Source organism: Epinephelus fuscoguttatus, linkage group LG11 (assembly GCF_011397635.1).
Source record: "Epinephelus fuscoguttatus linkage group LG11, E.fuscoguttatus.final_Chr_v1".
Taxonomy (NCBI): Eukaryota; Metazoa; Chordata; class Actinopteri; order Perciformes; family Serranidae; genus Epinephelus; species Epinephelus fuscoguttatus.
Window position 1 is genome coordinate 14,730,568 of NC_064762.1, and position 11,734 is coordinate 14,742,301.

The 11,734-nt window shown below is 40.6% G+C and overlaps 1 protein-coding gene across 1 annotated transcript; it reads left to right on the forward strand.

Annotated features, from left to right (window-relative positions):
* The first annotated feature begins 1,870 nt into the window (after window positions 1–1,870).
* Window positions 1,871–11,134, forward strand: zc3h14 (zinc finger CCCH-type containing 14). The gene is made up of 17 exons (XM_049589148.1): window positions 1,871–2,005; window positions 4,097–4,139; window positions 4,228–4,342; window positions 4,481–4,521; window positions 4,637–4,811; window positions 4,910–5,231; window positions 5,319–5,482; window positions 5,626–5,726; window positions 6,399–6,557; window positions 7,023–7,100; window positions 7,223–7,379; window positions 7,485–7,687; window positions 7,824–7,962; window positions 8,057–8,196; window positions 9,910–9,992; window positions 10,139–10,245; window positions 10,443–11,134. Exons 1-17 carry the CDS (start codon window positions 1,970–1,972, stop codon window positions 10,444–10,446), a joined length of 2,067 nt encoding a protein of 688 aa, XP_049445105.1. The 5' UTR covers window positions 1,871–1,969; the 3' UTR covers window positions 10,447–11,134.
* The last annotated feature ends 600 nt before the right edge of the window (window positions 11,135–11,734 follow it).

The following is an 11,734-nucleotide window of genomic DNA, read 5'->3' on the forward strand; positions in this document are numbered from 1 at the left end:
GTAACCACAATCTGACATTCACAACCAGACAACCAGTGGGTTCCTTGGGTCAGGACACAACAGAGTTGTTGAGAGTCAGTATCTGAAAAAATATACAAATATACAAGAAGTGTTTTCAAGGAGCAAAAGCAAAACCAGTGCCTAATGGAGAAAGCAGAGTGTGCATGATAATCAGTGTTATATTGAATATGATATATCAATGAAAGGTAATACTGCATGTGATTTGAGAAAAGTATTGAACAGGATATTGAAAAGTACATCATAGTAATAGTATAGTAAGTAATAGTGGACCTAATGTAGGTGAATATTGTTGTCAGTGTCCTTTGTTTCAGCTCTCCTCCCTATGCAATTTGATGGTGCTCCTCTGTGTCTCAGTCTACAGCTGAATGTGCTCTGATATGACTCCAGAGTGGCTACAGAGGGTGAGAGGTGTTGTCCAGAATACTGAGTAGTTTTCTCAGCATCCTGCTCATGAGGAAATTTTATTCACAGTTTTTCTAATTCACTTTGGCTCAATTCTTAAAGCAGATTTTTTTTTTTTTTTTTTTTTTTCAAAATAGTGGGTTAAAACCTCTGAACAGTTAGTTTGTTGTTCACGACAGATTTGAGTTTCTGATTCATTCAAGCAAATTGCAAGTTTTGGCACAAGTGTGCAAGAGAGTTAAGTACAAGTGTCCACAATTTGCACAACATGGCTTCCTTATCAAAACTGATGAGTTGATTCTCAGTGAAACTGTCAAACTCTTCACAACCTGTAAGTATTCATTCATTACTTTAGCCATCACATGCAAAATGATCCATTTAGTTAGGAAAAAATCTGTCATCTGACATATATGTGTATTATAACCTGCCAGATTACAGCAATAAACTAAGATTCACAATCAACTAATCTGTCATTTTTTTATTATTTTTATTTTTATATATTTTAGGGGTTTTTTTTGTTTTGTTTTTTTTGCATGGATTTTGCTAATTTTTTTGTATGGATGTCATATTGTGTAAAATTCTCTGTTCACTGTGTGTGACCGTACATGGAAGATGAAAGGTAGGTAAAAGGTACATTTTACAGTACACGTAACACATTGCTACGCACATCAGGTCAGCCGAGTCAGTGATCTCTTTCAAGTCCCTTCTTAAAACATACTTTTATGTGAGAGCCCTTCCTGATATTACTTCAGTTTTACGTTCATTTAAACTGTCTTTTATTTCCTTAGTTTTTATATGCCAAAATGTTTTTAATCAGTTCTTCTTTCCTTAAAAAGTTGTTGTTTTCATGTCTTGTCTGTTTTAATTATTGACATCTAAAGCACTTTGTAACTCTGTTTTGAGAAACACTTTATAAATAAAGATTATTATCATTATATGTACATATATATATATATATATATATATATATATATATATATATATATATATATATATGTACCGTTTTACAGACAAATGTGCATATCCTTTTTCTGGGTACTACAGTATTCTATAGTACTGATTTTCTCACTAAAAGTTTACCTACTATTAAAATTGAATCTAAAATAATCAGTGCAATACACAGCAGCATTCAACTAAATAAAAACTGAGGGTGTTGTTATTGACACCTGGTTGATATGAAGGGAGAAAAACAGCAACAACAGATTTATCATATTGGAGTTTTGGGATGGGATTTTTTTTATGAGTTTCTGATGTACTTGTCTTGCATTTGTGATTTGTGTCCTTTTTAAATTGATTGCTTTGTTTGCAGTCTGTGGCTCTTGTACAAAGATAATATCATATATGTCTGGAAAAACAGATGTCTAGATAGATAGATAGATAGATAGATAGATAGATAGAGAGTTTATTTAGTTTGTCCCTGTTCGGCTTCCTCCGTTGGTCACGTGGTCTTACGTCATTGATTCTTGTCCCAGTTGGTTAGCAGCAGTAAAGCTGAGAAAAACAGTCGCTTCTTTTACAACTTATTCACCTGAATTAAAGGACGAGCATGGAGATTGGGACAGAGATCAGCAAGAAGATTAGAGTGAGTATCACTGTGGGCTGAATAAGAGTCATTTACACCGGAAATGAAGCCTGGTTAATGTCCGGTTAGCACAGACGCTGCTAGCTAACATTAGCATGCTAACGTAAGGGCAGAATGGTAACAAGGTTTTTATTTACAGGGCCGGAGAATGAACGTATCCAACAGGCAGGTTTACAGACGTGTTAGCGTGGTCTTGTTTTATATTATTATAACTTATGCAGCAACGATACACAGCGCTACGTAGCAGTGAATGAAGATGTTAAGTGCTATATCGTAGGTAACTGGACTTGCTTGAGTTTCTTGAAGATGTTTCACCTCATCCAAGAGGCTTCTTCAGTCCTGGATGTCTTCAGTTCACCTTAACTTGTGTCCAAGAGTTCAGTTCTGAACTGAAGTCCAGAACTGAAGAAGCATCCCGGATGAGAGGTGAGACATCCTCAAGAAATTCAAGCAAGTCCAGTTGCCAATGATATAGTATTTAAAACTACCATGACCTGAATGACTGAGTCTTCACCAGCAGTGGTGGAAGAGGTACTTAGATACTTTATGTCAGTCAAGTAGAAATACTACAGTCTAACAATACTCAACTATTAACAAGAGTTCAAAACAGAAGTATTATCAGCTAAATGTACTTAAAGTATTAAAAGTAAAATTACACATTAAGCAGAATGGTTCATTTCACAGTGGTTTATTGTAGAGCATCATATTGTTCCTGCTTTCTTCACTAATGAATACATGTAAGAGCATTTTAATGTTGTAGTGTATCAATGTGAAGCCAAGTACACTACGGGGCAGATAAGTAGTATAGTACTACATCATATTGTATCATAAAAACATACCACATAGTCTATCTCATGCAGAGACATGGTGGCTCCAGCTTCCTTTCAGCTCTGTTTGGAGAAACATTTGCAGTCTTCTTACAGTTTTCTCCATTGTATACACACGAAAAAATGACACTATTAGGGCTGTGCAGCATGAAGATATTGTTCTTGAGGCATGAGGCTATATATCGTCTTATCGCATTATTGCATAAATGGGGTTTTAAAGGCTGCACTACAGCAAATGTATGTAAATGTGTCAACTTATCAGACTTTCCTATTTGTTTCAATGCTTCCCATTAGTTGTCCTATCCACATTGTTGATGATTATTGATCAGAAATCTCAACAATAGGCATCCCTACAACTTTGTTGCATCAGAGAGGGTGTTTGGTCAGGAATATTGTAAAGTTCGATTTCGTCTCCCAGCCCTAGCATTGATGAAGTGTTTTTGAGGAGATTTAAAATATCTAGATATATGTCGTGTATTGAGAAACGGCCTTAAAATATTGTGATGTAACTTTCAGAACATATTGCTCAGCCCTGGAAACACTTGAGGCTTGTGTATCAACAACAAATCTCTAAAAACCGCTAAAGTGTAAGCACAACCTGCATCATTTAGTACACTTAGTTTACCTTGAAAACACTCTGTGCGTTCCAGTGCCCATACCATACTACATAGTATGCTAGGAAAATATTCAGTATGTCCCGATACATGGTATGTGAAATGCAGTATGCCAAAAATACCAGGATGTCCTGTTACATCCGGTCTGATGTTGCAGTTAGCAAGCCAGCATGCTTTTCTGGCTGTTCTGACCCACAATCCTCTGCACAGCGAAAGATAAGTCATATCAAGTGTCAGGAATTTCAATAATAGATGACAGTGCATTCAGATGACTGGTGAAAAGTCGCTAAGTAATAATAGGAATATTTATTGTTTCATTTCATAAGATAATCATAAATATAACCAACAACAAAAGGGAGTAAGTATTAAATATAAATGACAGACTACTAAATGTAGTGGAGTAAGGAGTGCAATATTTCCTACTGAGATGTAATGGCAGAAAAGTACACTGTAGCAGAAATGCTCAAGTAAAGTACATGTGTCTCAGTACTGTACTTAAGGACATATACTTAGTTACTTTCCACCACTGCTATGAAGTCGATGTCAGGTAACTCTCATTTTGCATAGGAGTGACATCAGTGCAGTCAGGATGCTCCATTATTTGTTTAGCTAAATGATGTCATCTGGACTGTACTTCTGGTCTGTTTCAGGCTGCTATCAAGGGCAAGCTCCAGGAGCTCGGTGCATATATTGGTGAGTGAATAAAGCACAGATCTTAAAGTCAGAGACGACAGCTGCTTCATATTTCAATCACACATTAACATGTTGAATGTGTTTCCAGATGAAGAGCTCCCTGACTATATAATGGTGATGGTGGCGAACAAGAAAACCTCCCAACAGATGGCTGACGATCTCTCTCTTTTCCTTGGAAACAACACTAGTAAATTCACAGCATGGTACGATGAGCACAGACGGGAAGTTTTTATTTCCTGTCTAATTAAATTGAAATTGCACTCTCTACCCTTTTAACACCTTGCTGTTAATCTCAACACTATCTGTTGTAGCTTTAACATGGGTTTGTTGATTGATTTTAGGCTACAGGGTGTCCTCGAGAAGTTGAGATCAGTTGCAGTCGGTAAGTCAGTTTATGTTGAATACATTCAGGATGTTCTAAATGCACATAGCCTGCTGTTTAGTGTCTCAGACAAGCTCATGTTTTCTTCCTCCACTTGTCTCCATGGTTGCTACAGAGCCTGCATCCCTCAGCAGACATCAGCTCCAGTCTGACGGCGGCACTGTGGCTGGGAGGAGCCGGTCATCTGTAAGTGAGGACAGCAGAGCAGAGGAGCTGAAGGTGCTGACAGTGTCCAGCTCACGCTCTGATAGGACTGAAGCACGCGTGTCCAGTTCAGCGTATGAGAGCAGGTGCCTGATGCAAAGCTAGAATTTTTTTTTTTTTTTTTGGCCCTTGTGTGCTGACGTTGGCTTAAACAGAACACTTACACACCTCTGTTTGTAATCAGGAGAAGCAGCTTGGAGAAGAATAACTCCCGACTCACCTCCACCGTGAAGCCCCTCATGGAGCCCCTCCCCTTAGAGGCCGTTATTGACATCAAACCAGAGATGGATGATGACCTCATCGCTGAGGATCCTGTAGAAATAGGCACCAACCACGGTCGAACACGCGGCGCAGCCAGTAGACCCACAGCTGAAATCTACAGACCGGGTCAGAGCAAATTCACATCAGTAAGCTCCGTGGACACATGTCGACCATCAGATGGCTCTTCGCACTCCCGCCAGCAGGACAGCAGAAGCAGCAGGACCTCCAGACCTGGATCCAACAAGGTACTGTGATTCGATGAGAGCCACTTTCTGTGTTGGACAGCTGTAGGTGAGGATCTGTATTGATAATGATCTGCTGTCTTTGTTCAGCCGGAGGAGTTGTCACGGAAGCGTAAGGCGCCGGTAGCGAGCTCAGTGGTGCGAGTGAACCGAGCAGAGGATGAGGACAGCGACGAAGTGGAAGAGGAGGATGCGGCTTATGGAGGCAGAGGCCTGTCCAGTAGAGTGTCCCTACCCTCCAAACCAGAGCGCAAGTCAGTGTTAACACCTCATATGATATTGTGGAACATTAGATGACATATGCCTTATGCCAATTCAGCGGTGACATATCTTAAATTACCAGACTGTTAACGCTCTTTGCTGAGTTTTATAATCACTGTGGTGTCTCTTGTTTCAGGCCGACTCTCCCTCCAGCCAAGCAAGCCAACAGGAATCTGATACTGAAGGCCATCTCTGAGGCTCAGGACTCAATCACCAAAACTACAGCCTACCCCACAAGTATGTTTACTATATTAGCATGAACACTTATTTATGATGTTTTTGGATAATTCTGAAGCTTTCCAGTAGGGTTCCTTGTGTATTCAAACACAGTCCTTCTGCACAATGTCATTGCTGCACATAAGCCCATGTACTGCCCTGGATGCTACATTAATTCAGTTCTAAAGTGACACAGTAACACAATCAAACTAACAATCGAGTCGGCGGTAGACCAGCAACACGCGTATGCTGTGAAGTCAAATTTCTGCCTCTGTCAACGGAGTCTGGTGACTTCAAAGAAGGCAATATGATGGCTTCAGATGAGTGACAGCAAGGTATGATGGTCTATAAATGTGTTTGTACAGTACAAATGCAGTGTATATTGAATATCAATGTGTCACCACCTGGTTACATAAAGATTTATAACAATGAAATAGCACCATCTTCCACCCTCAGGCTTCACGCTTTCCTCATTCTCCATGCTTACTCTGTCAGCTAACAGCTGTGTATGTGTAGGACATCAGCGCTGTAACCTACATCGTTGCGTTTTGATAATAACGGAGTGGGAGCGTCCACTGGAAAAACACGGAAAAGAACACAGATGGACCTTCCCTGTAACTGCAGTTCATGCCTCTTAGTTGCCGTCATCACTTTCTGACATGGACCTCGCTGTGCCCCCCCCCCCCCCCACAGTACCACAGAGGCAGACTGTCCCCGTTGCACCTCGCACTCGCATCGCCAGCAATGAAGAGATGACTGCAGCCATCCAGCTGGTCCAGGAACACCTCCACAGCCTGGCCCCCAGGGTTCAGGCCTACACCGCCACAGAGCTACCTCCCACCAGAGCACCTGGTATGTGAAGAGTAGAATTACTGCTGCATATGGAGTTTGTTTTGCTGAGCACTGCTTTCAGCACCCTGCCACCCAAAAACCTGATTCACAGCAGCCCTGTTTACACAGAGATCAGTTGGCATTTGAGTTGCAACTTTAGTGGGAATGGCAATTTTTGCATTTCATGTTTACTGAAAAAAGCGATGCCCCCTGGGTGCCTCCCGTTAGAGGTGTTGCAGGCACGTCCCACTGGTAGGAGGCCCCAGGGTAGACCCAGAACACGCTGACTGGATGAGCTGGAAAGCGTTGCTGGGGAGAGGGACGTCTGGGGTGTTTCAAAAGTTGTTGTTCCCATCAGCCACTTTGACACAAAAATACAGGAAAATAGGGTCCAGGTTGAAAAATACCAAAGTTTCCCTTTAACTAACATTAATTTAAAAATCAGTGTTTCCTCCACTGATGACTCTCATGATGTTTTCCTTCCAGCTCCAGTGAGATCCTTAGCTTCACGCCTCCAGCTGGAACTAGCAGAGAGCAATGACAGCGGAGAGCACAGTGACTATGGTGAGTGTTTTTGTACAGTTTTGCTTTTATTGAACAATGTAAGTCTCACAAATGTTTTTCTCTCACACAAGTCTTCAGTGATGCGTTCCACTCAGATGTCTGTGTTTGTTGTGTTCCTGTAGGTGCTGAAGTCGCTGCAGGCAGTGAGGCAAAGCCATTCGACACCCGCTCCTTCATCATGAGTCGACCGCAGCTGGAAGAAGCTACGGCCAGAATCCAGCAGCGTCCTCCGGTCAAAGGGGAAGTCCAGTCTGCTTTACCACGCACTGTCCAGGCCAGGTATACACACACACACACACACACACACACACAGTATGCTCACAGCTCTTTTCCTTTTATACATGAGCATTTGTCACATAATTCTCCTTTCTTTGCTCACACCAGTAAGGAGAGGGGCGACTCTGCCAGCCCCAAGTTCATAGTGACGTTAGACGGGGTGCCGAGCCCGCTGGGGAATCTTGACTGTGAGATGGAGCTGGACGACGTGAGGCCGCCCACAAAGGTCACTGAGGCGGCCATCCTCACCAACAGGGAGCCCAAAGTCAGCATCCTTCAAAGACTGCAGGGAGTTGTCCCATCATCAGAAGGTGAAGGGTTTCATCAGAATAATTTGTTACTGTAGTTTTGCATAAAGCTGAAATACAAATGTGTTCTTACAGCTCATTTTAAACACAGTTACAGAGTGCTTCAGTGAAGGGTTGACATTCTGTCCTCCTCTGACAGATGATGTGATGGACTTTGAGATGGCAGACGAGGATGCCGTCCCTGTAAAGAAACAGAAGGTGCTGGAGCGCTGCAAGTTCTGGCCCGTCTGTAAAATTGGAGATGAGTGTTTGTACCATCACCCTACAACACAGTGCAAGTGAGTATTACTGTTAAAGAAAACTAAAGAAATTATCATGGCGTTTTTATCACTCACTGAATCATTATAAATGTTTTCTTTGTGTTTTCCGAAGGACTTTTCCCACTTGCAAGTTTGGGGATAAATGCCTTTTCGTGCATCCTAATTGTAAATACGATGCCAGATGCACCAAGCCAGACTGTCCCTTCACTCACGTCAGCCGGAGAAGCACAGCTGCTCCTCCACCCCGGCCAGGTACTCTCTCTCATTACATCTGTGATTCAACACACACTGCTCAGCCTCTCTCTGCCTACAACACAGATTTGAATTTTGAAGATTTGTTCCACACCCAATACTATCCTGCAGTGATGTTCTGACATTACCCAGCTAACATTGTTCAGGCGGTGACGCCATGTCCTTGGACAAAAGTGGTCCCGATGGGACGCCAAAAACTGCAACGCAGATGGCCAGATGGGGAAGTTGTTTCCACATCCAATAGTGATTTAGTCAGACCTCTCTTACACGCCAGGAAATATTGATCATATAATAGTGTTGGAAAAACAAATGCGTGTATCTCTTTTTTTTTTTCTTTCTTTTGTTTGGTAATACAACATTTGATTAACAATTTATTTGGTTTTAAAAAGGTTGTGATCAGACATCCATATTGTGACGTCCACTCTACGTCCAAAATCAACGACAGGTGACTCTATAAAACATGTTTATGCCATTTATGTTTATCTACATGTAAATCACATACCTGTCTTGTCATGTAAAACCTGTAGTAAGGCCCTGACAAACCAAGCCAATGGTCTGCTGTCGGTCCATGTCAAGCTGTCGGTGAGCATCAGTCGCTGTAGTCGGCGCGGTGTGTCTCACACCATTGGCTCTTGTTGGCGCTAGTTGGCTTTTATTGGCAATTCAGCATGTTGAATTGGCATTGGTGACGACGAAGTACATCGGTGAATGAAATCACTCTGATTGGCTTCAGCTCAGTGCAGGAGAAGAGAAACGGAAGTGAGGAAAGTAAACAAACAACTCTAGTCTAGAGGGGGCGTGAGATTAAATAAACTTGTTACATCAGGTAAGATTATTTTTCTTTAGCCATTGAGACCTTTAGCAGAAACGTTTCCTGATGGTTTGTATTACGGTTTACTGGTGCACAGGAAATATGCTCTGTTCTTTCAAAATTGGATTGTGCTGTTGTTGTGCTAACTGGCTGACTAGCATCAAGACAGTCTTACAGTTTCCCTTTTTGAATGATGAATACAGACTACCACTGTCTGCTGGTGTGGAGAGTTATTTCATCTCACGCAGGCACAGAGCATATGTGCTGGTTTAATGGCTGTAGTCTCTGCAGTGTGTTCTCATGCAACATTTTGGTGGAGACATAGGCAACATGAAACGACACAGCAGGGGACTTTCGTCACAGCCAGTTCTCTTTAGTGGTTTGGTGTGTCTGGGCCTTAAAGACCCAAACTTGTTTATCTAAACTGTCTTTGATCGCACATGGGGGAAGTTTGCTTTCAGGACTTTATGCCAGAAAGTCAGTTGATGTAGTATGAAGAACAGCAAAGTCCACAATGAGAGAACGTCCTGGGGGATGAATGGATCAAGAACAGGACTTTTACCCAGGAGACCAGGGTCAACATGTGAATCAAAGTTGATTTATTATTTTGAGGCTCAGGGTGTGTGGAGGACACGAATTAATAAAGAGTCACAAAAAGTCAGACACTTTTCAAATTATTTTCTACGAGGATGAGCGAGAGGGAATACAAAAGGACAGGAGAACACATCCACAAACCAGTCTTTGAGCCATAACAGGATGCCATGATTAATGTTCAAACAACTGTCTCAGTATTTGCTGGGTACAACTGGAGGCAGAGCCAGAGTTGCCATCAAATCAAACAAATCTTAGTTAAACTGTATTTAGTATTTATTCATCTCTAACTTGACTCTCTGTTTTTACAGCAATGCAGCCAGTGCAAACCCAAAACGTGTGCCGCTTCTTCCCAGAGTGCAAGAAGATGGACTGTCCATTCTATCATCCCAAGGTAAAACATTTTAAAGAGTGGATGTAGAGCTCTGATCTATGATAGTAATTTGATTGAATGTAGGATTTGGTTAAAAAGGAAGAGTCCAGTCAGGATGTTCTGCACAAGACCTGAGACTGTATAACTGTTGCTTCTTTTACCCACAGCCATGTCGCTTCGCTGGACAGTGTAAACGAGCCGGATGTACCTTCTACCACCCAACCACGACGGTGCCTCCGAGACACGCCCTGAAGTGGACAAAAACACAGAGCAGGTGAACAGATGAGGATAATATTAAATTCCATATGGTTAGCCTGGTGATCGTAGTATCTCCTGCATATCATAATCTAACTAATGCATGAGAAGGATTCACCCAATTAAACATACAAATGTAAAATAAGAGCCTTTATTTAAGGGATGTCATCACATTTTTTGCACTTGGTAAATACTGTCTGTCTTTGTGTCTCACAGCTAATAAAGTCCAGGGAGTCTGGTGGTTTACATGTGAAGCTGTGGGGGATGATCTCTATCTGCATCGACAGATCTTCGTCCTTCTTTTCATTCTGGAATTGTTGTTTCGTTTCATTTTAATGTATTGTTTGGACTGGTTTTAACAGAAGTGTTTTGTAAGATGAAGAGGCTTTTTGCTCATGCTCTCAGAATATTAAAATTCTCCACAATGAACTTTAAACTTGCATCAACTCGTCATTGATCTCATGTTCTTAATAATACTGGTTTGTACAGATGTTCACCACTGACATGATCATTTTTAAATGTTTGAAGTATTGACTTAGTCAGTGAGGATAGTTATTGATTGTTCACTGGAGATTTTGTTCTCAAATAAAGGGATAAGATCAGGTGATGCAGCACAGAGCAGATGATAAAACTTAAACTATACAATTTTAAGTTATATTGATAAGAAAACATTGTTCATGGGATCTCTAAGATTTAATTATTGATGATGGAAAATTAAGATTGTTTTGTATAAAGTTACAGTTTTATTTTTATTTAGTTTTTCATTTTTGTTTTATTCAGTTACTTTACAGAGTGGATTTGCCTGTTTCAGTTTAGTTTTTATTATTATTATAATATAAGGGGTATTTTTTTAGGGGCAAGATTTAAGAAGTTAAGATTAGATATCACAATACAAACAACAGTTGACTTACAGTTGTGTAGGAATCCCAGTCTCAATAAATGTATGCACAAACACCCTCTCATGCTTGTCTTGACAGATTTTTTAGATATATTTAGGGATTTTGTTTGCCTTTAATTGATAAGACTGGGGGTTGGAATCAAACCTGTGGCAGTTACAGGAAGAACAGGGCCTTTGCACTCAGGGTGCTCACTCTACAAGGTAAACTAATGGGCGCCTTTGTGTTGACAGATTTGACCAAACCGACAAATACATAAACTAAAGACATTTTCTGTATGTTTCAATTTATTTTATCCTACAAGCACTTGGTATAGTTGCAGTAAGTTTGATTTCTTTAGGAGCACATAAAACAAATATGTAAATATATGTACAAACTAAGTATGAAACAGAATCAGAAATTTCATATAGTGATGCGTATCTAGCCTATACACATATGTAGGTGTATGTACATATAATACAGCAACATACATAATTATTTTTCCTCAAAATATCTGAATTTGAATTTTTGTTTTCATAAATTTACATATTGTTAACATTCAGTATGTTTGCACATAAAGTACCATGTAAGAATTCATCATATAAATATTTTTTATGCATGTACATATACACA